The 26,169-nt window shown below is 45.5% G+C and overlaps 1 protein-coding gene across 3 annotated transcripts in view; it reads right to left on the bottom strand.

Annotated features, from left to right (window-relative positions):
• Positions 1–26,169, bottom strand: part of CUNH12orf75 (chromosome unknown C12orf75 homolog) — a 66,909-nt gene that overhangs the window by 29,436 nt on the left and 11,304 nt on the right. For 2 of the 3 annotated variants that reach the window (XM_037068222.1, XM_037068221.1), the window contains exons 2-5: positions 25,224–25,248; positions 6,050–6,085; positions 5,165–5,244; positions 4,375–4,409 (exon numbers count right to left, since the gene is read on the bottom strand). In XM_037068222.1, the coding sequence (XP_036924117.1) occupies positions 4,405–4,409; positions 5,165–5,244; positions 6,050–6,085; positions 25,224–25,248 (146 nt within the window). In that variant the 3' untranslated portion in view covers positions 4,375–4,404. Of the gene's footprint in view, positions 1–752; positions 1,642–4,374; positions 4,410–5,164; positions 5,245–6,049; positions 6,086–25,223; positions 25,249–26,169 lie in introns of those variants that run through there. The other variant, XM_037068220.1, reaches the window with a different exon arrangement.

Here is a 26,169-nt window from a genome sequence, read left to right as displayed (position 1 = left end):
GTTTAGTTTACAGCACTGCACTAACATTCAACTTCTCAGTGTTGACAGGTGTGCTATGGTTACGTAAGGAGAAGCGGGGTGAAGGGCATACAACATTCCGTACCACCTTTGTACTTGCCTGTACATCTAAAATTATGTTGAAATTAGAAGTTTTCAAAGAGTGACTCTACCTAATACAACTAATAGGATAAACTGCTAACGGTCCACCTAAATACCACTATGGACTTGTGGATATGGGACAGGCATATGTTTATCACCATCAATTCTCAGTGATTCTTTTTTATAAAAGATTTTGTTTTATAAAAGATTCTTTTTTATAAAAGATTTTATTTATTTTTGTAGAGAGAGGGGAAAGCAAGGAAGAAGAAAGGGAAATAAACATCAATGTATGGTTGCCTCTCACATCTCCCCCACGGGGGACCTAGCCTGAAACCCAGGCATGTGCCCTGACTGGGAATCGAACCAGCAACCCTTTGGTTCACAAGCTGGTGCTCATTCCACTGAGCCACACCAGCCAGGGCTCTTAGTGATTCTTACCTTCGATTATTTTTTTATCATTTTGATGTCCCTATAGTTATTATATGGACCAAATATATAAGATAATGCTTTTCATATGAAAAATTTTGGTTTATCATGGTAATCTATTTATACATTCTCTTTACATATTGATATACTGTATTGATGCATGACAATAACATGTGTGACTTCCTTGAAAGTGTTCTTTTGCAAAATAATTAAGAAATTCAAGTAAAGAGAGATAAAAATGTTTTAATTATTGAAAGACACTGGTAAATTGAGTAATTCACATTGCAATAGTACGTGGATACACATGGTCATTATCAAACGAAAGACTCCCCCAATATCCCACTGACCATCAGTCACAAGTCCATGAAACAGGACAGAAGGAACATGATGAGATGCTGTGATCACTCAGGGGCAGAATGGGAGACTCGACACCTGGGAAGAGTCTGTAGTCCCAGAGCCTGGACTAAAGAAAGCAGGAAGTTGATCAGAATGTGTCTACGACACGCCAGTTTCAGCGGTTCCTTTTAAACTACTGCAATGTCATATACTGTCCCTAATAAAGGAAAATTTCTGACACTTAAATAAAGCTGAAAACTGAATAGCAAAAAAGGGCAAGAGATAACAGTAAGAATCAATTTAACAATGCTACAGCTGAAAATTAACATGAAGTAGAAACAGTGACAGATAACAGGCAAATATATGACTTCAGGCTATTCATTTACAGCGCCTTATTATCTTAAGTTACAAATAGAGTGAGGATTTTGTTATATAAAAACTATCAAAAAAGTATCAGTGAAAAGACACCATCGTCACAAACGGCGTGGAATGGCGGGGTAGACACGCTGCTGGCGCGGAGCGGGCTGGCTGGGTGGCAGCAGTCTGCTAGCTGGTCCCCAAAGGCGGGCTGCAGAGAGTTCCATACCCAGGTGTCCCATTTATCCGAGTCCCTTCTGGTACCACATCGCTCAATGTGCACCCGTGGTCTGAACTACCGACTTAAACATTTTGAGGAGGTGGGGGCGAGGGGCAAGTGATTGTTTAGACTCTCCTTGGAAATGTCTGTGCACATTACAACACCCCATGGAGCAGAAAGCCTTCTAAATCTTGATGAACAAGCTATGAAGATAACAGACAAAGGGGAAATAATTAGCAAGCCTGAAAAAGTACAACTTCAATAAAAATACATCAGCTTTAAGCCTAGAAATCATTTACTGATTTTAAGTAAAGCACACATTCAGCATTCACTTGATATTTATTTAAGACTTCATGCACGGTGCCACCCACTGATTGATGTAAAGAGACAAAGTCAGGTAGAAAAAGAGACTTATAAATGGACACTTAAAACACGACAAAATAATGCCCAAACCTAGCTGCATGTCATCATCCCCCAAACGAAAGGGACAGACTGCTCGGCCACAACCCATCCCTTCCCTCCGTGGGCAGACTCTCCTGGGCAGGCTCTAGCCATCCACACTGTGTCAGGGGAGATTCTGACGCAGCTGGTCCATCCACTGGCCTCTGACAGCCATTCCCTTAAGCTCCTCTGGGCTGGCCGTGCTCCACAGGTCTAAGTGAGCATAACTTTCGCCCTTGAGTCATCTGCAGAAGAAACTACAAATTTGCATCGTGACATGAGTAATTTTAAAAGATTCTGAAATCATTTCTCACTTTGCTTCAAAAAGTAACCAAGACCAGTTTGAATGTTGGTCATTGAGTGAGTTCAGTGGCTTTATTTCAAAGAAAATTTTACAGGTCAGGCCAAAGAGGATGTCTTCACTCCTTTCCATAAAACTGTCTTTCACTCCAAAAAGATACTCTTCATTCGCATCGGGGTTTCTGCCCAACAATGTCAGCCCAGAAGGCCATGAGTTCAGTTGTATTACAGATAAATAACAACTTAGGAAAGGGTCAGTCTCTCTACTTAGAAAGGCTGTGACTCAAAGGAGGGTAACTTTGTGGGTAACTCAGAGGAGGTGGGAGAAAGGGCAGGGTCAAGTCGATCATGTAGAAATAGGGAAAACGGAGAAGAGAGAGGGATGGCAATAAAACAATACACATTTACAGCCAGGAGCAGGAAGGAACCGTCCTGGCCAGCTGCCTGAAGTTACGTGGGCTGGCTTACCAGCAATATTGCTAAACTGTTACCTGGGAATTTTAGGTCCACGTACAAAACTTAGCAATCATCATGTCTCCCATGAAAAAACTAAAACGGAGAAGCTGAGAGAAGGTAAAGGACGCGTCTACGGTCCTGTGTTAGCAGAGCTACCCAGTGTCCGGATATCCATCTACAGAGCATGTTTTTCCACTCCATTCCCACGCGTTTCAAAATGCACCCTGTTTTCAGGAAGGTAAACAGTAACATATGCTCTGTGTCAATTACATTATCTTTACGATTGGATGCGAATAACAAAACTACTACTACAATGGGGGGAAACTGGCAGGAAACTGAGAAATCAACATGGAGGGTTAGAACGCTATCAAAAATATGAGAAATCACCCCGGTTGGTGTGGCTCAGTGGACTGAGTGCAAGTCCCATGATGTTGCTGCCTTGATGGGAACATCTTCGAAGTTGCCAGCTAAGACTGTTAGGTCTCTTCCCAGGAAGAAACTGACTCCAGTTTCCATGCCCTCAAGCCCCAGTGGGAAGGCTTACTTGTCTCCACCTGTGAGCTTATTTTGCGACCCCTCCCCTACCCCAAACACCAACTCCAGTACTGTCCTTCAGCAAGAAGCTGGTCCACTGTCAAATCTCTCTCGCTTTGGGTCAGCCAATGGCTGGGTGCTGGCTACAAAAGAATATCACAATGATGATGATAATAGTGATGAGGATGATGAGGATAGCGGAAGTTACCGTGTATTTCATACTTCATCCTAACAACCACCCTTCAAGCTAAGCATTAGTTACATTTTACAGATTTAAAAAATGGAGGCCACCAAGGGAAAGCAATGTGCCTAGCCTGAGTTCAAATCCAAGGCTGTATGGCTCCCGAAAGAGAACGGGCTATCTCAGGAATCCCAGGAGACAACATCCATGATTAGTGGGGGTCCAAAGGAGTCAACAGGTGATTCAGCAAGACTGAGAGACAGTGGGGATCCGAGCACCAACGTGTTGCTGGACCAAGTGAGCTGAGGCTCTTATTCTCTACGGATGGCTGCTTGGCATCTTTTAGAGATGGGGCGTAGTTAACAAATGAAAGCTATTTTCTCCTGTCCTTGTTCTTGCTCATCTTACTGTAACTCTAGCTCCAAGCTCTTCACCAGGATCGCAGGTCCACAGTACATCATGTAGACAAGGTTTTCTTCTGTCCACACTGAACATGGTTTATGATATCCAACCAGCAAACCTGGCCTGTGAGTTTACTCTTCCTTCCTGCATAACTGGGCAGAGGTACCGCCTGTCTCCACTGGAGCCGTGGTACTGATACACCTCCTCTATGTACTTTCACTGGCTCCTGGCTGTGGTCAAACACTTAATGTTGATCCTAATGAAATTCCCAATTGCTAGTCTCTCCCTGTCATTTCCAAGGTCTGAGACTCTTAAAGTTTTTGGCAATGAACAGTGAAAACTCATTGTTTTTGGTGAACACGTGGCTTGCTCTTTTCAAATGAATTCAGTTGCATTTGAAAGACAATCAACATTTTTTAAAACCCCAAAGAAAATTGATCTGACCATTAAAGACCTCTTTGCAATAAAATATGTTTGGTTCCACAGATTTAACCACAAGATGAAACCCCCTCCTAATCTCCAAGTCCCAAAATTTCTTAGAAATAACATAGCAAAATAATATCTACAGTTCATTCATCATCAAGGCTAAATATATCCAATTATTTAGAAAAATATACAGTACCTCTTGATTATTGAGTCACGTATTTGTCTTCTAGTCTTAAAAAGAAAATTAAAAAAGGTAAGTGTTCAGATTATAAAGAGCATATTCTAGTTTCTTATAAAAGCTCAAACAATCACAACATACATTATTTGCTATTTCAAATTATAAAGTAGAAAATAATAATGAGGAAGAAATAACTACAGTATGTCAAACTAATGCACTACCGCCTGAATAGTTCTTTAAAACTATACACAAGACAACTGCACAGTACTTAGGAAGTCAGCATTCTTTACCAGAGCCCTCACTTAAACTTGACTCATGCAAGAAGCCATCTGCAAGGTTGCAGTGGCACCTGTCATCCAAAGGACTTCATTCACCTCGCAGTTACTGTGAAAACTCATAAAAGGGAGCCTCACTCCATTTAATCGGACAATAGGCCTTCACTCTTCATTGAATCACCAGACGGATCACCAGTCAGTCACCTTTATAATGTAGGACAGGAATTCACGGTTGTGTTCTTCAAAATCCCCAGAACTGACTGACGCCTTGGCTTTCATTTCCATCCCAATCACTGCTGATAGTAGTGAAAAGTTAAAAATACCCATGGAGCGTAACCACAGACAGAAGCTAACTCATGACTCCCATCTGCACAGGGCTGGGGGTGTCAACCAATGATTACAAAGACAGACACCGGGCTCCCTGCCACTCAAGCGTACGGAGGTTGAGTCAAGCTGAAATACACACTTCATATTTTCTCACCAAACCTAAAATAGATGGTGAGAGAAAATAAGTACCTCATGATTTTACCTACTTTTTCGAACCGTCTTTGTTTGATTCGATACCATATTGACAGCTTCAGATGGGAGACCGACATACACTCCTCCATAGTTTCTTTGTGAAAAGAAAAAAAAGTACAGAAAAAAAGTCAGACCAACTTAAATGGTGCCACATGTTTGAAGAAAGCAATAGCAGCATGGAGTAGTTCAAACAAGTTATTGAAATAACGCATGACTTTTTTAAAGTAGAATTTAAAATACTATTGCCCTTGGAAATGTAATTTCTTCTTTTTTCTGTTAAAAAGAAGCTACGTATATATTTAAAAAGCTGTACTGAGTTGGTAGGAATTTTAGATATTTTACTTACAGTAAGAAAAAAAAGAAGTCAGAATGCTATAATTTAGTGTAGTAATAAATACAGTAGAGTGACATGTGATAGTTATCAAGAATTCAGAGCGGCCAAAGTGATATAGTCAATGCTCTGGACACACAAAAACACATGTCATCTACAGGCAGGTCTAAATATAAGATTCGGGGACAGACAGCTGGGGAGTCACGAGGGTGGGGAGCAGGTAGGCAGGGGAGGAACAGGAGGACGGGAGGCTGAGAGAATAAAGGGAAGTCGCCCAGTTAGGGAGAACAGCACACCCACAGCCACGGGATGAAAACCGCCACAGGCCACATGCATGGGACGAAAACCAAACTTGCTTAAAAGGAGCAAAGATACTGAACCCCGGGCAAGTTCTTTTTCAGATCACATGCTCTATGCAAGAATTTTTCCAGGTGGCATCTATATTATACTGGTAGCGTGCTACCGTGTTCAATTAAATTTGTGAGTTAAATTAACCCACGTTAAAATAAAATCCATGAGAGGCGGCCACAATTATCCAAATGAAAGCCAGCTTCAACATCAAACATACCTCCTCTTGTCATCTTCCGTTATCGACTCTTCTGTTCTGAAAGGTCAAAAACACCTTCTGTGAGCCGTCTGGGTACACAGTCAGAGACTTCATGTGAGGTTATGAGGAAAGGGCTCCGAGTTGCAGTGTTTTTACTTCAAGTTCTCCCACCAAGTACTTCTGTAACACAGTATTCTGTCTCCACCTCAATCATTCACACACTAAAAAAGCTGTTGATTTTCTACTTACCATAATATTCAAACCCAGCAAATGCCAAAGAGCCCAACTGCAAACAAAACGAAAAATCGAGGGCAGGCGAAATGGAGACGAGCACGGAAACTGGACATCGGGAAGCCCAGGTTCTTCTCTGGCCTGTGCCACCTGCGCCCAGTGACAAACAGGCAGTGGGCAAGTGGCTTGCCTGTATGTCATTTGTAAAATAAGGGGGTCAATCAGATGCTTTTTGAAAGAAAATAACAGCTCAACAAGATCTAAGTAGTTCTGGCTGAGCCCAACACATCATTCTTAGGCGCTTCAGTCAAGAAGAAAAGCAAACTGAAAACATCTAAACTGCTTCACCAAATCTCCTAACTCTAGGGACTAATGGTGATTTCCCCTATTTCAAAGTCGTTAGTTTTTCAAGTGTGCACGTCCATGAGATTTGGCTTCACTGCAACAGCCAATAAGGCCCAAGTCTGTGAAGGAGGGGAGTGTAAATGCGGCAATTACCAGTTGAACGCTGGCCTGGCCCGCAGCTGGGGCTTCAGCAGGCCACAAACTCCCCGTGAGACCCGATCGATCCAAGGTGAGTGCATAGCCTACAGTGGCCAGACAATTACCAACCTCGTTTCTCTCTTGCTAATGGTGGGTCGTTTTTTAATTCAAAGGTGTCAAGGCCATGCTGTATTAAATGGTGTTATGCTCACTGAAGCAGTCCAACGAAGTGTTGTTTACTGCTCGTAATTAGAATGGATTTATAAGCCGTTAGTACAGATAATAGGAAAGCGAAATCAATTCATTCAAGATTATTAGAACGGCTTACTTTGGCCCTGAGTAACTCATGTTGTCCTGAAATTGGTTTTTGAAGCTGCACGTAACTGGTGGATTTGGACACATACAAAGCCTCATATTTCCTGCCACAGCTATACTTTTCATATCCAATTACGTATCTGTTTATTTCCATTCTTTCCCTTTCTAATTGTGAGGAAGGATATAGTGAAGGGTTTGAAATATATTTAACTTCCCCAAGTATACAAAATTGTAAATTATTTTAATCTATTATACCTTATGAAATAGTCAATATGCTAAAACCCAATCTGCGTTCTCCTTCATAAAATGAATCAATAACGTTATTCATCTAACTGGCAGGTAATGCAGCTGCCATATTCATTGGATACCAAACTAACCTTCAGATATAATGCGAAATGTTAAAAAAATACCACTTAGAAAGGCTTACAAGATGTCTACTCGTTTAAACCTCCTGATAAGTCATCATCCCGCCTTGGTGCACGTGCCGCCACATATGAGGTTGCTGCCTCAGCCATCCCTCCCACAAACAGCGATTCCACAACACGGTGACCGGAGACTCCATGGGGACGAATGGAATCTCCAGGGGCCCCTCCCGCGTCGCACACAGCGCGGGGCACTCCACACCATCATCAGTGCTAGTCCTCACAACAACTCTGAAAATTCAGACCTGAGGTTCAGAGGGCCACGTAATTTAATTAATAAACGTGCAAAGCCAACGAGCAAGCCCAGCATTTACCCCATCCGACACCAGAGCCATGCTCCACATTCTAACCTACTACTCTGCCCATCAGATAGGCAGATGGAAACATCAAAACCCCGTCCAGTGATACACCAACATGGTGGCTGCCCCTAAAGTGGGAGCTGCCCCCACACCACGCTTACCCACGCTTTCAGCATCACGCCTGGCTGACACCCTGCTTGTGTAAACTGTACAATGGCACTTCGTTGGTGCTATTACCTCATTTCCACTAACCTGCACAATGGGTACTGGCCACCTTTTAAAGATGAAAAACAGCACTCTGAGTGGTTGAGAAGCATGCCCAGGGCCACACACCCCAGTAATAGAGCCAGAATTCAAACATAAGTTCATACGATTCCAATTTCTGCCTTATAAGCTGTGAGCCCATGCAAATTTGAATCAGAGAAACACCCCCATCTCCCACGCTGGATCTCTGCAATTTTTATCATCCCACTTAAGGAAAGAGCGAACCAAGATGGTAAAGGAATCTCAGTGAACATTTCATTAGCATCAGAAGAAACTTCTCACGGCTGCCATGGACAAGCCATCTTTGCAGAACTTGACAAATTGCTTCGTGACTCATTTTTACCCAAGTACCAAAGTTATCCTGATCAGATGTTACATCAGAATCCACTCCCCTGAAAACTCAGGTCCAGACGGAGATGCAATCAGAAAACCGTGGTTGGTCGACACTGAATCCCCAGGTGAGGAGACAGGTCCGAGACACTGTGCTCAGCTGCCTGAGGACCAAACGCTGCCCTGCCCGTGTGCAAGAGGACTGCACCCCACCCGCCGGGATGGCGCGGTCCTGCCTCGACGGCAGAGGTTAGAGCATCAGGAGGCGGAAATGGTTCATCGGGCAGCCGCAGAGCTTCCTGGTGAAAGGAAGACCTGGAGTTGTTAAGCCAAAGGCCCAGACAAACTAGCAGAATTGCCTCCTGGTTACTGCTCGCTGCAGGCGAGGGCTAAGAAATCCACCCTCTGGTGTGGGGGACTCACTTCCCTAAAAGGTCTTTGGGTTTTTTTAGATTTTAAAGTATTCTATTTTTCTGGAGTACAGAGCCTTCCTTTTCACTAGACTGTAATTTCTCTCTTTTTTGTCTTTTATCTTTAAATCATATTTTTATTTTTCAATCACAGTTGACATACAATATTAGGCTAGTTTCAGGTGTACAAGCCCATGATTAGACACTTACGTAACGTCTGAACGGATCACCCCGATAAATCGAGTACCCGCCTGGCAGCACATTTAGTGATCACAGTGTTGTTGACCATATGCCCCATGCTGAACCTCACACGCCGTGACCGTTTTGTAATTGCCAATTTTTACCATTTCGTCAGCCCTTCCCCTGAAAAGCTATTTCTGGCTGATAAGAGAGGCGGACATTCCCTCGGGGCAACACAAAAGTGGGGTTTGTCAAGGTCGTCTAACCACTGAGCTACGTAGCAACAAACTTGCCCTTGGGGCTCCATCCTTGGCAGAGTCTCAAGTTTGGAACGAAGCCCTGGGTGTCTGAACCCTGGGGCTGCTCATTTGGACACCGTGCCCAGATATCACTGCACTTGTTTCCTCTCACCAAACATATTTGGGAAGATTTTGTTATCAACTGGCCTTAATAGCTAATTCACTGCGGTTTTGTCAGACACACACTGCCCCAGGGAGCTTCTGATGTGCACGGGGACAACCAAGGTTCCCACAGGGAGCGAATGTAATTAGAACCAGAGGCAAATGAGGCTCACATTTCGGGAGGCCTGTGCCGCCTCGCTGTGGACACATGCAGATTTCCACTCTATGTCTGATGTAATGAAGCTGGGCTGCGGCCCTTCTTCAGCCTCCAAGACCCAGAATGCTCCAGGGAGAATCGCGTTCAGGCCAGAGCCCTCTCCCCGCCAACCCTCCCCTGACCCCACAGAGATCTTGGATGAGCCACTCAGCATAAGCAGGAGAAGAGTGGGCACTGGGTGGCCTGCAGCTGTGATGGCTGATGAATTATAAAATCTGTCCCCCAAACCAGCACAGGAGCAGGGGCCGGCTGGAGAACACCTTCCTGGGCTTTGGGAGAAGAGCGCCACGGACAGAGTCTAGGCGGTCCCCAGAAACAGGCGCCGTTCCTCTCCTTCCTGCAGATCTGCAAAGGCAGAGTGAGATGGCCTCGCCCTTGAATCTCCCCTTAGAGAGGAGAGGCTGGAGATTGAATTATCCCACGTCAGAAAAGTGAAAGTAAAAACGAGGCCATCTCACAGCAGACGAACTGGAAAAGAGGCCCAGCAGCCCTGCCGTCCTTGGTAACGCTACCCAGGGGTTAAGTGGCCTGAGTATCTCGGTCCACTCGGCCTACACACGATCTTGCTCCTCAGAAAAGGAGGAAGTGGGTGCACAGCAGCCAGGGTGACTCTCCTAGAGGTAATGCACCCCTGAATAACAGTTCTAAAACAGAGTTCAGGAGTCGAGGCCCAGACACCTACAAGCGGGGGCACTGAAAAATGGGAACTGTGAGAAAGGAAATCTGACAACTCCCTGAGCACCCACCCCTTCATCCACCAGAAGTGGGGGAGACCCCTCGAGAATAAGGCTTCTACCAAGAGGATCGAAAACACAGGGTTATAGAAGGTAAGGGACCAGGTACCATAAGCCAAACCACCCAAACACAAAAAATGAAGGGCAACTTTGACCAGTGTCCCTCCCTGCTTCCTGCCCTGGCTTCCTTTCGCTCATTAGGGAGCGAAAGGCCAGGGTCAGTGAGGAAACTAGCACAAACTACCAAAGGGTCAAGGGTGATCTGGAAGCAACTAGGCAGCGCATGGGGACAAAATCTGCTCTTGCCAGGGGACCTGTGCTGGACAGCAAGCCGCTGTCTCTGGGCACCAAATCTTTGCCCCCTGCTCTGTGACATTGGGTCCTGGACTCTGAAAACCACATTCCCCTCAGCCACCCGGCTCCCTGATAGGTCCTACCAAGCACATGCTGGAGACAGATAAGATGCCAAAGGAGGAAAAGGGCCACTCTGCGGCTCCGGGTGCTGTTCCTGCCAGCATCGCCCCAGCAGCTGGCTCCGGGGCCCAGAACAGGACCCAGTGCCTCCGTTTTCCAGTCCCTACAGCTCAAGGGGGGGAAGGGGGAGGGGCCAGTGCCTAGGAGCCTGCGGCTGCGGTCCCCGACGGATTTCAAAAGTCAGATGTGACAGCTCCAGCCTGGCAGTGCCCTGTCTTCTAAGGCCCTAAGATGCCGGCAGCAGCCAGGCAACACTGTGCCCTTGGACGTTGGGGTGCCAGGCCCCCACAGTCCCTCTCCCTCCAGCTCCCAGATTTTGATAACCCTGCCTCCTTCCTCTGTTGCTCCAGCCCTAGCCCAGGCAGCCACTTCCTGCCATTACTAATTCTGTTCATCTCCATCTTCCTTCCTTACCGCCTCAGCCCTCCAACACCTGCTTAACCAATTCCTAGCAGTAAACTCTCTTCTCTAAAATAGTTACTGTGATTTCCTTCACACTGACGGGACACCAACTGATACCTTACCTGGCGGCAAGAATGGGAGTTATCTCACAAACTGAATCCTCTTACTAAAGGGTCTAAAGTACTTGTTACTCTCTGTTCATCAGATCCAATTCCTACCATGTGATCCATGTCCTGGAGTGTGATGTGCTGCGGTTTATCAATAAGATGGAGAAGCTGCAGAAGAGAGGGTGTGAGGAAGCAGGGAAGCTATAAAGCGCAGAGGGAAGACCGTGACGGTACACTGTTGGCCGTGGCAGGAGCCTCGAACGCTTCTGGTAATCCTTGCGAACCGGGACAGGGACAAAGGGTTTGCCAGACCAAAGGCTGCATGCCAGGAGCTGGGGCTACGTGCGCTATTTTCAATGAAGATACCACATCTTGACCAGCTGCTGAAATTGGAGTCACCCCTTCACGAGGTTTACAATAACCCAAAGTCACTCTCTAAAACAAATCTGCCTTCTGCACTGGCCAAACAGGCAAGTTCAACGGGGATATGAGTGGTACCTCCATGCCTTCATCTTCTCAAGTCTTTTGTGAGGACACTTCGCTCTGAAATTCCCCAGGGATGCAGCATTCCTTCTGGTTATGGTCCGGGTAGGGAGGGGAAATGCCACGGGCTTCCGCGTGGCCCTTCCTACTGAGGTAGCCTTGCCTCAGGGGTCAGAGGGCCAACTCAGGGATTCAGCCAGATGCCAAATACATCTATAGTGATTACAAAGTCAAAAACAGAAAATGCCCAGAGCACGAGCCTGTGGACTACTGGACCCACTGTAATGTTGAACAGTAGTCAAAATTCCATTTTTTACTTGGCTACCATAAGCCCGCTCATGAACTGGTAGACCACAGTGGTGTTTGGGGGTCCTCAGGTATTAACATCACTCAGAACCAGTGCCTAGAAATCTCTAAAAAGTCCAGGTACTGCCTTTGGCTCTGGGCACAGCTGCTCTAGTAAATGCACACGCGTCCTTCTGGAGCAGACGTGGAGGGACGGCTGCAGTGGCCTTGCTGAGCATTCCCGCAGGGAGCATGGCCTTGCCTGCAATCAAGGGACTCAGAGACCGACCTGAGTCTGGAAACCCGAGGTTATGTCTTTCCATCGTGATACCCCAAGTCAGGTTCCTGACTCCCAGACCAAAGGTCTTCCCCTCATAGAAATACTGGGAGGGAGGAAATTAACCTTCAGAAGGCCGTCCGTCTCATTCCTCCCCAGAGAGGTTGTGATCAAATAGCCACGAGCACAGACCCTTCCAGGACAGACCGTGTCAATGGCCCCCTCACCCCCGATGTCCGTGATGGTCGCTGTGCCAGCCTTGCCCCAGGGGGTTAAGTTCTACCACCACTCGGCCTCTGCTCCTAAGAGCCCACCTCAGGGACAGTTTCTCCCACTGTCACCGCCGTCTGACAGAGGACAGCCACCTTAGAGCTTATCGGGGACACTCCCTGCACTGTGTGTTTCTCAGTGTCATTTCTGTCTGAGCGAAGGGGGCTCCTCTGTGGAGGGGAGCAAGTCACACTCCAGAAGGTCATGCCGAAGTCCCCATCTCCTGAGGTTCTGGCACACCCCTCCCCTGGGTAGAATGTAAGCTCCTGTTTCATCCCCCAGGTTTGCCGAACCGTTAGAGTCCCCGCCATGCACCGGAATCACTCAATCTCCAATCCCTGTTGGATATAACAACAAATTCAGTCTAATTCACTTAGAATCCATGCCCTCACATGGCCCCCAGGTTTCTGGTAATATAAACGGCAAAATCCGGCAAATATGCTGTAGTATAAGCTCTTTCCTCCCAGGTCACACTGTGCACTTGGCCTCTGGGGCACACTGAGATCCGACTCTGTTGTTGGGTCTAGTGGCGATCAGGGGTGACTAGGGTAGGTCTCGAGAAGGACAGGCCTCCCCGAACAAGGCAACCACTCTGGGTGAGGGGCCCAGTTCCATGCCTCCCACCCACCGGGAAGACCCCTTTCTCAAAGGCACTGCCAGGAAAACGGAAAGCTCCTGGCTGGCAAAGAAAGTCCGCTCCTTGTCACTGGTTTCTCCCAATTCCAGCTTAGGCCCATCAAGTAAGAGAGGAAATGGGGAAGGAAAGAGGCCGCCCCCACTGTCTCCAATCTAACCAGGGACGGCACAGCCACAGAATGCCCCTGCCATCTGGGACGGAATCTAAAACTCCACCAGAGGAAGCCCTGCCTTTTACCGAGTTTCAATGCCCTAACAGCAGGAAGGTAAGGGGTCAGGAAAGTCACCGCCCACCTTGACTGCTGGCCTCCCCAGGGAGGTGAGGAGAGGCGTAAAGAGTCAGAGGCGTAAAGAGTCAGAGTCGGCTTTTTTTATTCAGAGGTACAAGTAACCAACTCTTTGAATAATTTTAAGGGTTTGGAAAGGATAAGATTTAAGTAGAGTTTCATTGTATCTGTTGGCTGAAGTTACAAATTTGAGTTCCCTATTATCAGTTGCGCGTGCCTCAGTGCCAACGAAGAGAGAGACAGAGCGAGAGTGTTTTAGAGAAAGAGAAAGAGCAAGAGAGAGACGGGGGGGAGAAGGGGAAGCCGCAGTGAAGGGGCTAGAACCAAGGCTGGGGGTTGGGTATCAACATCGTCCACTTCACAGCTGTGTCCAGGCTCAGTCTTAGTCGGAAGGCTTACTTCCATCGTCCAGAGAGTGAAGGAGGGAAGCAGTGCCCAAGGACTTACACCAACGTCAACGAGTAGTTACGTCATTTCCTAGTTATGTATGAGCCACTACTCAGAAGGGTGAGCATGACTGATAAACTTGTTTTTTCCAGAAGGAGCAAAGCCTAGTGATAAACTGCTTTCTCTGATACCAAGATAGTGTTCTATTTCTCACCATATACGTCATTTGAAGAGTTCTGGAAAACAACGTAGTACTTGGAAAAAATGTAATAATGCAATTATTTTTTAACCATAAGCTCATATCCCATCTTACGGAGAAAACTTTCTAAACCATAGAAACATTTCCTAAGAAATGTGGAACTTGTATTAACAATTTGGGGCCAGGTTTAAAAAATACACTGGGGCCCTGGCCAGTGTGGCTTAGTTAACTGAAGCACCATCCCAGAGACCGAAAGGCCGCAGGTTGGATCCCCAGTCGGGGTGCATGCAGGAAGCACCTGACCAACGTTTCTCTCTCCTTCTCTCTCTCCCCTCTTTCTTCTCTCTCTCAGAAGGCAATGAAAAAATGTGCTCAGATGAAGATTAAAAAAAATACACTAGGCATTTCATTAAAATTGGGTCTCTTTTTGTTAGCAACGATTTAGCTTCTTTTATCAAAGAGCAGGTATTCGAGGAGAAAGAATGCATCAAGGTTAAAGCCATCGGTTACGAAAACCTCCAAGAGTGAGACCACAGACTCACAGGCTGACTTACATTCTTGCTCAGAGGATCCATAAAAATGTGTGAGGATGGACCACCAGTCACTAACATCCACCCCCCAGCCCCCTGCACTCTGGAGATTGTTAAAAAGATAAACCCTCGGATGACAGTTTTAAAATGACACACCCTTGCAGAGTAGGATACTGTTGAGTGATATCTATCTTACCAAAGTCAGCCCAACACTTGACTCTCACACAAGTGTGTCAGAAAAAGCAAGCAAGCAGCCAGCCATCAGCAACCACAACTAAATTTACGGTTGGATAACTTCAGGTTTCAAATTGCTTTGTTATATCTCAGTTTCCACCAAGGACTTCTGGCCTGCTTCCCGCGAACTTGCTAATAGCAGCATGGGACTCTCTTAACCCTTCTCAGGTTGAATATTCGGATCCAGATTCTCTGGGGAACCACAGGCTGCCTGCTTTGTACTAGCTTGTAGACCTTCCCTAAATGAACCAGAGAGACTGGACTTCTCTCTAACCGCAACTCTGACTTCTTGTGAGTCGAGGTTCTAGGAGGTGGGCTGCCTCAACACCAGCTACGGGTCTGTGGTCACTCTCTGGGGCAAGATGGCTTTTCTCTGCCTGTCCTGTTTATCACTGAATTCTGTGCTTGCCCATTTGAAAGCAAATATCCGTACAGACCACCTGAACCCGTCCATCAGTTCACACCACTACGATGCCCAGTTTATCAATGACTATCACTTTAATTAAGAGAAACCTTAACCTTACATTACTATAACTTTATAGCAATACAGCAAATATAAACCACTACTATTTTCTTCCTTAGTAATCAAAACATTTTCATCACTCTATTTGCTTAGTTTCAGGTTGTATAAAAACAGCAATCAAAGTGACCTAAAAAGGGGGTTTCAAAGGTAAAATAATGGAACCACAGCATGGACACAGTATGTGCACTCCCAAGAATAAACACAGATGACAGACTCGAGACAGCAGCCTCCCCCCACCCCTGGCTGACATCTCCTCACTCATCCTGGCTACAGCCCGGCTCCAAATGCACAAAATTCTCCCTCGCCTGGCTTTCCAGACCTAACATAGTTATGCAGCACACACACACACAGAAAGAGAGAGAGAGAGATTTATTTTTTACTTATTCATCAAGAAAAATGTTCTACATCTAGGGCAATTCTTTTTAGCGATGACTTAAGAAGCAGAACAACAGGCTGCCGTCTTTTCCTTTTCCAGAGCGGCAGAGCCACTCACTCAGTTCGGTTTGGAAACGGTAAAAACGTACCAGGGAATCGACCCTCTGGAGGCCGTGTGTGTCGCTAAGCACTCTCAGTCAGTCACCACTCACGGTGGCCTTTTGGGGGAGGCTTCTTAATGAACGACGTTGACTTCCAGTCACACGGCAGTTCTCCAGTAAAGTAATAACATTTCGCTTTCTTTACAATGTTTGTATGACGGCTCCCGCTTTTTTAGGGTGGTTCCGATCGAGTCTACCAAACACTTAAATACATTTGATTTAGGACAGAACGTTTTATCACGGACCGTTTGGGCCTGGATGTCATCTCATTCACTTCTTCGCAATTTCAAAACTTCTTTGGACAGTTATCTTTGAATCTCCCGCCTTGGATGGGCCCCTTGGCCCACACTGTCCCTTCCTGTCCTCCAGAATGCACTGCTGGAGAACCTGACAACACTCCCTCTCCGTGTGGGAGTGATGGATCAAGAGCCTAATTACAATTCCCGCACCCCTCTGCTGCTCTTCTTCTAAGAAGCACACGGGCTGTTCCATCACTGGCTGTAAAAGAACCATTTGCCATAAGTCAGTCAGCAATGGTCTCTCCCCTGCCTTAAAGAACCCTTGCTTATTCCTGATGGTACCGCTTCTCCAAAACCCAGAGCAGAGGCAGCTGGTTTGCTCACACCCCAGAGTCTCCAAACAGGAGATGGGGCAACCTCCCTGCAGAGCTTTCCCACAGGCCAGTCCCACCCCATGCAAAACCTCTCCCCTCTGGCTTCAGAGCCGGCTCTAGCAGCCCAGTGCACTGAAGATTTGGGCTTTCTTCATGCACATCATGACCACTGGGACCACGCAACCACTGGGACTGTGTGGTTTCCACCGAAGGTAAGGCCCTCAAGGCGATGGGTCTCCTGCCATAGGGTATCCAGGACAGAGGCTCTGCCTAATCTCTTCGACAACCCTTAAACCACCTAAAAATCTATAGCATTTACGGGGGTGGCAAAGCATACGCCAAGCAAGAACCACCGTAATCCTAAGCACTTACTCAGGCTCTGTGCCTCATTTCTCATTCGTACACGAAACAGCATGACTGTCCCATCAGACAGTCACGGGGACTAAATGAGATGATGTATTTGAAGTGTTGGACTCACGGTAGAGCATACAGTCCTCAATCAAGAGGAGCTACTGACGGAGAATGATGGTGATGATGACGGTCACCCTACAGTTATGACCATCCCAGTTCTGCAGACAAGAATCCCGAGGACAAGTATCACACAGCTAGTAAATGGTGGCAGGTCCCTCTGCTCCCGAAAGGCACGCTTTTTCAATGCTACCCCCACCCCCTCCTCCGCACCCTGCCTGCTGCTTCACAGAGGAGAAGCGAGTCCATCAGAGACCCTCAGGGTTGGAGCAAGGCACAGACAGGGCTCAGCTGACACAGGTGCTTTAGATGCGGGAATCAATAAAGAACAGTATAGGAAACGGAGCAGCCCAAGAACTTACCCGCACGACCCATGGACATGAACAAGGGTGGGGGCCTTGCCTGAGGGAGTGGGGATGCTTGGTGGAGAGAGGCGAAGGGGGCAAAGTCAGGACAACTGTAATAGCATAATGAATAAAATATAATAAGACATAAAACGACATGAGTCTATGTAAAAAAAATGAACAAAAAATAAAGGATTCCAAGGAAACTCAGCATTAGAGATGGATAATTTCAGTTTTAAAAAAGACAGAGCTTCAACATGTTTTATGTTAACTCATTCCAAGATAATTTTCTCTATAGTGGACACCTTCCATTAACAATGAAATCTTTTTATTATTTTTAGTATGTTTTATTGATTATGCTATTAGACTTATCCCACTTTTCCCCTCTTTGTCCCCCTCTGCCCAGCACCCTCATTCCCTCCAGCAATCCCTCCCCTTTTAGTTCCTGTCCATGGGTCGTGCATATGAGTTCTTTGGCATCTCCGTTCCTATATTATTCTTACCATTCTCTTCTCTATTTTGTACCTACCAATTGTGCTTTTTAATTCCTGCACCTTTTCCTCCATTCTTTCCCTTCCCCCTCACAGCTGATAACCTTCCAAATGATCTCCCTGTCTATGATTGATTCTGTTCCTGTCCTGGTTGTTTGCTTAATTTCCTTTTGTTTTTTGTTTTTTAGATTGAGTTGCTGACAGTTGTGAATATGTGTTGCCTTTTTAATGTTCATAGCTTTGATCTTCTTCTTTTTCTTAAATAAGTCCCTTTAACATTTCATGTAATAAGGGCTGAGTGACAATGAACTCCTTTAGCTTTACCTTGTCTGGGAAGCACTTTATCTGCTCTTCCATTCTAAATGATAGCTTTGCTGGACAGAGTCATCTTGATTGTCGGTCCTTGCTTTTCATCACTTTGAATACTTCTTGCCAGTGCCTTTTAGCCTGCAAAATTTCTTGTGAGAAATCAGCTGACAATCTCATGGGAACTCCTTTGTAGATAACTCCCTTCTTTTCTCTTGCTGCTTTGTAGATTCTCTCTTTATCTTTTATACCTTCGGCATTTTAATTATGATGTGTCTTAATGTGGTCCTCTTTGGGCCCAACTGGTTTGGAACTCTCTGTGCTTCCTGGCACAGGAATTAATTAATAAAGATTAAACAACAAATTAATTAGCTATTAATTATTATTTTAAAATAGCTACTGAATTATTATTCATTATTTTTTCAAACAATGAATAGCTAATGAATAGTTTGGATTTCTTGCTCTTCTTCTACTTCTGGCATCCCTGTGCTTCAGATGTTGGCACTTTTGCAGGTGTCCTCAAGTCTTCTTACACTAGCCTCATATTTTTAAATTCTTATTTCAGCACTCTGTTCTGGTCAAATGTTTATTTCTTCCTTATATTCCAAATCATTGATTTGAATCCCGGCTTCCTTCCCTTCACCGATGGTTCCCTATAGATTTTTCTTTATTTCACTTAGTGTAACCTTCATTTCTTCTTTTATGTTGTTGCCATACTCAGTGAGTTCTTTGAGCATTCTGATCACCAGTATTTTGAACTCTGCACCTGATAGGTTGGCTATCTCCATTTCGCTTAGTCTTTCCCCGGGGCTTTGTTTTGTTCTTTCATTTGGACTATATTTGTCTATCTCCTCAATTTGGCAGCCTCCTTATGGTTGTTTCTGTGTATTAGGTAGAACTGCTTTGACTCCCTGTGAAAGTCATCTGTAAATCGTGTCGGGCAGAGCCTTAGGTAATCACCAGGATGGGGCAACCCGCTTCACCTCTTTGTGGCTCTGTGTGGAGGGAGGGCTTGAAGAGGGGACTGTACCACTGCCTGGCTTCTGGGGGGTTGCCCAGCACTTGCCCCATTTCCAGTCCCTTCATCCACTCCCTGTATGTGACTGGCACCCTCCAGTTGTTGCTCTGGTGGTGAATCCCAGAGTGTGTGGCTTTTAAAACCATCCAGGCTCTTTAAGTGAAGTTTTCTGACTATCTGGCAGTTTTTTCCACTGCCCAGCCCCCACTGGTTTTTACAGCCAGAAGTTATGGGCACGTAACGTCTCAGCCCTGGAATCCTGGGCTGTGCAGTCTGGCCTGGGGCTGGGATTGCTCGCCCCCAAGGTGTCCCTCCTGACTTTTACTCCCCACACGTGAGAGTGGGACTGGCCACACCTGTTCTGCCACCACTACCTCTCCACACCACACCCTATCTCCTCACCTCTCCTCCCCATCCCCATGTCTCCACCCCTCCTACCAATCTGTTCGAATCTGGCTTCTTTAAAGCCTTGGTTGTTGGACTTCCATACAGTTCAATTTTCTGACAGTTCTGGGTGTTACTTGTTTTGAGATTTAGTTGTAATTCCTGTTTGTGGTTGCACGAAGAGGCGAAGTGTGCCTACCTACGCCACCATCTTGACCAGAAGTCCAACAATGGAATCTTAATGAAATGCCACTTTACCAGTTTCAAGTGAAAGAAGTATCTGAATTACCTTGCTTACACTGAGTAACTATGGCGTTTCATTTTTAATGGCAAATATTAAATTTGAGTGAACTTGAATACTATTTCTTATTTGAAGCATATTTATAATATTCTTATAAGTATTGCTTAAAGTTTTAAGTTGAGGTTTTTTTTTTCAAAAAATAACATGAAAATTGATCTCCATGGAGCACATGCTTTGTTCCTGCCNGTGTCCCTCCTGATTTTTACTCCCCACCCGTGAGTGTGGGACTGGCCACACCTGTTCTGCCACCACTACCTCTCCGCACCACACCCTATCTCCTCACCTCTCCTCCCCATCCCCATGTCTCCACCCCTCCTACCAATCTGTTCAAATCTGGCTTCTTTAAAGCCTTGGTTGTTGGACTTCCGTACAGTTCAATTTTCTGACAGTTCTGGGTGTTACTTGTTTTGAGATTTAGTTGTAATTCCTGTTTGTGGTTGCACGAAGAGGCGAAGTGTGCCTACCTACGCCACCATCTTGACCAGAAGTCCAACAATGGAATCTTAATGAAATGCCACTTTACCAGTTTCAAGTGAAAGAAGTATCTGAATTACCTTGCTTACACTGAGTAACTATGGCGTTTCATTTTTAATGGCAAATATTAAATTTGAGTGAACTTGAATACTATTTCTTATTTGAAGCATATTTATAATATTCTTATAAGTATTGCTTAAAGTTTTAAGTTGAGGTTTTTTTTTTCAAAAAATAACATGAAAATTGATCTCCATGGAGCACATGCTTTGTTCCTGCCTGCCAGATATAACTGCCCCCCTCTCTGTACCGGCATCCCAATTTTTCTTTGGTGTGGGAACCGCCACTCTCTCACTTTTTGACCATATAGTCATGTGGAGTTAATGGCACTGATTGGCTCTAGCAGTGGTCACATGACCTAGGCCTGACCAATGAGCAGCTCACATTCCTCTGACCCACTGAGTAATTCAGAGAGAGGCACATGACTGACCCCCTGTCCTGACCAGGGACTGCCCAGCCCTAGGACTTTTAACCAAACCACAGGGAAAGAAAAGTGCCTTTCCCATGGAAATTATTAAGCTGTTAAGATATAAACTGGCATTTCCATCACCATATGGTAGAAAACTGTGTAAAAATGGAGCCAAAGACAGGAAGGCAGGGATGAGAGAGCTTCTTCCTGTCATTTGATTACCTGGACTCAGCTGCGACCAAGGCCAAACCCCTGGAGCTTTCCTGTTTCATGTGCCAATAAATTCCTTTTTGTTTGTTGGTTTAACCCAGTTTAAGCTGGGCTTCTGCCATTTCCAACCAAAAATATCCCAACACAACCTATTTGTGCCAAATAGCTAAGATCATTCACTGAAATTAAAAAAATAAAAGGCATGGTTGAGTTCTGCAGGCTTTCAAAAACAGCCAAATGTCATCACATTGAATCCACTCATATTTCTTCTGCCTGTCACTGCACAGTGATTGAATTCCGAAGAGACAGAGGGAGAGAAAGCAGAAAGGCCTGCTCCCTGATATACATGTGAGTCTCTCTTAAGGTAATTAAATTTCTATATTCACCCACGCATTCCTCCTTATCTCGGGTTTCTAAGGGTAATCTTCTACATGTTTCATCCTTGTCGCTTGTCCCACTATCTATGTCCATCGATTATTCTCTCCCTTGCCACAGATAACTCCCTCCCCAAGCCACCCTCGGCTTTTCCAACACTACCAGTTTCTACCCTTTATCCTGTAAGTACAACTCTATGTCCTCCAGGCAAAAATTAAGTGAAAGAGTAACAGACTTCAATACACAAAATCGCACATACACCAGACAGGCAGAAGTAGTAAGAAAAAAATGAAATCGTGTTAACTATTCATGATGGTTGTCTCTGGTGGTAGGATAATAGCTGATTTTTTTCTCTTTTGTTAAAAAAAAATAGTTTTCTGTACTTTCCAAATCTTCTTGGTATTTCTTTTATAAGAGAAATATTATGCTTCCTCTTTCAGCAACTACCGTCTTCCCGTCCCTTACTGCCAGACATTAAGTGAAAGGCCACGCACACCTTGCTCCCCCGCTCCTCACTCCCACCCACTTTGACTCACACCACTCACCTGCAACTACAGTCCCCACGGTGACCAGTATGGCTACCACGCTGCAACCTATGGCTTATCTTCTCCCTGTAGCCCATCTGACCTCTAGGGATCATCGGCTACCCCTCCACTTGACTCAAGTTGGAATCCGCAGCAATATCCTCAGATTTTCTCCCCTTCCCTTCCCCGTCCAGTCATTGGACAAACCTTACCAATTCTATCTCCAAGTGGACCCTGACTCCGTCTCCTCTTCTCCTTTCCTGTGGTGACTGTCCTGTCCGCAGTCTGACCCTTGTGCAGCCTCACGCCCCTCACTTCTAACTGCACTGCTCCCTCGTCTTTATCACCCTAAAGGTCAAACACAATGACTCGATTCCCTTGCCTTAAAATGTCTAAAGGCTCTTGAATGCATACAAGCTCAAATATCATTACTGGTACGCAGGACCCCTCACAAGCCAGACACAGCCCATCGGCCGCGTCCTTGGTCTCCATGGAAACACACGGACTGTCCTGGCCATCCCTCACCCAGCGCCTCTCCATGGGCTCTTTCCTGGGCCCTAGTTGTCCTTCTCCTGCTTTCCCTAGGAACTCTTGCTCCCCCTTTAAGACCCAGACTAGCATTAGATTCTTAGTATTTTAATAATTAGCACTTACCACGGTGTACTCTAGTCCCCAGGAGACACTGAACTACTTAAGGGAAGAAATGTCTTATTTGTTATTATATCTTGGCTTCTTGCCTATGAATAAACAGGAAAAGACGGATAAAATAAAAATTGCAGGCCTCTCTAAAGAACTGAATTTTGCTTGTATATTAAGGGAGAAAGTCCAGTATGTCTGACTTCTGCAAATAACCCCAATCCTCCCCAAAGCCCCTCTGTGGTCTGCAGAACCTGGTGGTGGTCCCGTCCGAAGCTCTGCACTGTCAGCGCCTGTTGCATGATTTCGGCCACTGCCTTTGGTTTGGGGTCAGTTTCTTTAAATTCAAAAAAATGTTTAAATCTTCGTAATAAGAAGTTTAAATTGTCTTAATTACTCAGGTCCTTGTTCATTCACAGCATCACCTAATGGTACAGTCAGATTTATAAGTAAATCTGTAGCTTCTGCTTTAAAAAAAGAACATGTTTGAGTATAACTTTCACACACAGAAAAGTAATACTGTAATATTCTGGTACTTTTTCCAATTACATTTGCTACATTGATTTTTCAAAGGGAAAAATCAATGATTTTTTAAAGAGTCATTTACTCAATAAAATTATATCATTTTAATTATAGGACATACAATGAGCTATATACAGACGCACCGAAAAATTAAATCTGGAGATTTCAGGATTTAAAAAGTAGTTAAATGACATCTCACACCCTAGACTAGTTCATTTTGTTGGCCAAATGTCCACAAGGCATTGATCAATTTTACTAGAAATTTTCATACTCTAAAGGAAAGAGAAAGTCATGAAATCCACCGCTGCTTAAAAAGAACTGATGAAATTCACTCAACACTCATTCATTAAGCACTGTATTCAAAGCACAACACAAACAACTACAGCGGAGGTGAGCAAGGCATTTCCTTCCCTCAATTCCTCCAGTTTCTGCAGGGACAAGACGAGAAGATGAATAACTCAAATAAAGTCCCAGCATGACGTATCATAAGAGAGATCTAAATTGCTATCAAAGTTCAGAAGAGAAAGACACATTATATCCAGATGATTATATCGAACTCTTTTCCCAATGAATAAGATGTAAGCCCTGAAAAATAGAATTTTTACAAAGGGCATTGGGAAAAATGTCATTCCAAGGCAAGGGGAAGAACAAAACACTCGGAACCGAGCCAGGGGGCGTGAGGTCCGTCTGGGCCCCCGAGAGCGACCTCACGGAGGGTCCTGGGCCTTGCCCCATCCCCGGCTGCGGCGTTTCCTGCTACCTCACGTGGAGTCCGTGAGCTGCGGGCTAAAGCATAAAGGGCCTTCCCACTCCCAAAGCGTTCTGCGCTCCATCCGGTGGGCAATGAAAAGTAACTGAAAGCTTTTACACAGGGGTCCTAGATGTGCAGGAGAGTGTTTGAAGAAATCAATCTGGCAACAACATGTAAAAAGGGAAGGGAGAGACCAGGACACTGTCCGGACAGGAAAAGAGGTACAGATGCTGAACTCACTGGGGCCAAATGTCTTCACAATAAACTGAAGCGATCTGTACTGCCTCCTTTGTACCTAAAGTCCCATATAAAATGCACACTTAACTCCCCCCAAACTATACAACCCCATTCTCATCTTCTCTTCATTCTTCCTGATAATTAAAAAAATATCTATTTTGGGTATTTCACCACCGACAGCTTTCAAGTGCCACCACCCTCCTTCCGCCCAATGTCTGTGCAAGCTGACGAGAAAGCCGGGCACGTCCCCTTGGTGCTGGCAGGGACGAGCGAACCATGCCAGCCTCTGCCCCCACACACCCGGCCCCACACCCTATCCCAGCAAAAACCAAAGCCAAGCATCCCCTCCTTCACACAAGCTGAATGGACCAGGCTGATGCCAACTCTGCCCTCCCAGAAAAGACTCATCATGTGAGTAATAAACCTTTGCACACCCTGTTGGGGTGTGTGTGTGGCACCATCAGTCCTGACATCGAACCAGCATGGGGTGAGCAGGGCAGGGGTTGCTCCCACCTTCCATGAAGTAACCACACTCGTAAACAGTGAACTGGTGCAAAGTCCTCACTCCACTCAGGTGGGAGGAAGGGATGCAGGGGAGGAGTAGACGGAGGCACCCACAGGGTTCCCAGAAACCTCTCAGACACAGCAGCGCTTTCATTCAGTGTCCTGTGGTCTCAAGATCAACTCCGTGTTGGCTGGCTGTGCCCGATGGTCATGCACATCCACTCGTGAACCTAATGATCAACTTCAAATCGATTCCCTGCGCACTCAGTCGGTGCTCGGCTCCAGCCGCTCCCCGGGGCTGATTGGAGACACGGCACAATCACAGGGCCGTGTGCACAACCTCCCGGCACCACTGGCTTTTAACCTCGGCAGAAATCTCCACCAACGTTGGGAGGGAAACACGGACATTTCCCTTTCTTCGAGTTCCACGTTAAAGGCCTCGGGCAACTAAAAAGCTAAAATGAAAAGTCACAAATAATCGCATTCTTCAAATAGTACTTCAGTCACAAACCGAATGATACTCTTCATGTGTACAAAGCACAGAAAGTATTGCCGTGTCTTTTGGGCCATGGCTACACATATCTAAAGGTCATAATCATGAAAAGCAGCATCTTTCTCTGGAGGAGTTTAGCAAATTGTAACAGGAAGTACTCACACATCTTTGGCTGCTCCTGCAGAGCCTAGGAAAGAAAAAAGATGGGCTTGTATCAGTGTGAGAGCATCGCTACAAAAATTATAGGCCCGATACCCAATTAAAATAATAGTCTACAAGAGGCAACTGGAGAAAATGGTGTTTCAAAAGATTATTTCAGAAAAAGGAGCGCAAGACAATCATAAAATTCAAATCTTAAATTTATAATTTGTTCTGCCCATTTTTAACGATTCCTACATAATACAAGGTGATGGGTCTGAAGGGGTTTTACAGATCCCCGAATCCAATCTTCCCATCTGACAGATGTAGACTGGAGAAATATCTTCTTTTCTAAGCCACACCCCTTCTAAGCTGGGCGGCATCGCTATCAATTTCAGTCTGCAAAGTAAATCAAAGCCATCAGATGAAATGGAGGTGATGTCCTAAGTGGAGTAGGAAGTGTCGAGGACAACAGCCCAGCTCCACCAGGAGTTACCTACGCGTAGGAGGATGCTCCTACTTCCTGCTGAAGCCTCTCATTGCTGCATCCCAGCCAGTCACGTGGACCCCACTCTCACTGCTCATCACAGGTTCTCCACCCACAGCACAGCCTGAGCTCCGCCCTTCCCCCAACGCCCTTATCTAGTGACACAGAACCAAGTTCTATGGCCTCACGTGCCCTATAACCCTCGTAAAAACCTCACTTCCCTCATGTGTCAAATGAGGGTAGTAAGAGTGCCTCTCTCAAAGGTTGTGAAGATTTAAAAAAATAAACATACATATAAATACAGCACCAAGTCTGGCCATAAAAATAGCTCAGTTATTATTCACAGTCACATTTAACTTGATATCTCAATTTCCATATCTACGAAATGGAAATGAAAATACTTCTACACAAGTTACAGAAACATGAAAATAAAGGACGAACTGCTGCAAAGTAAGTGAACAAGTCTGCAGGAAAAGTCCCTGT

Source organism: Sturnira hondurensis, unplaced genomic scaffold, assembly GCF_014824575.4.
Source record: "Sturnira hondurensis isolate 20B ecotype Veracruz unplaced genomic scaffold, ASM1482457v3 Scaffold0017436, whole genome shotgun sequence".
Lineage (NCBI taxonomy): Eukaryota > Metazoa > Chordata > Mammalia > Chiroptera > Phyllostomidae > Sturnira > Sturnira hondurensis.
This window is presented reverse-complemented; position numbering and strand designations above follow the sequence as displayed.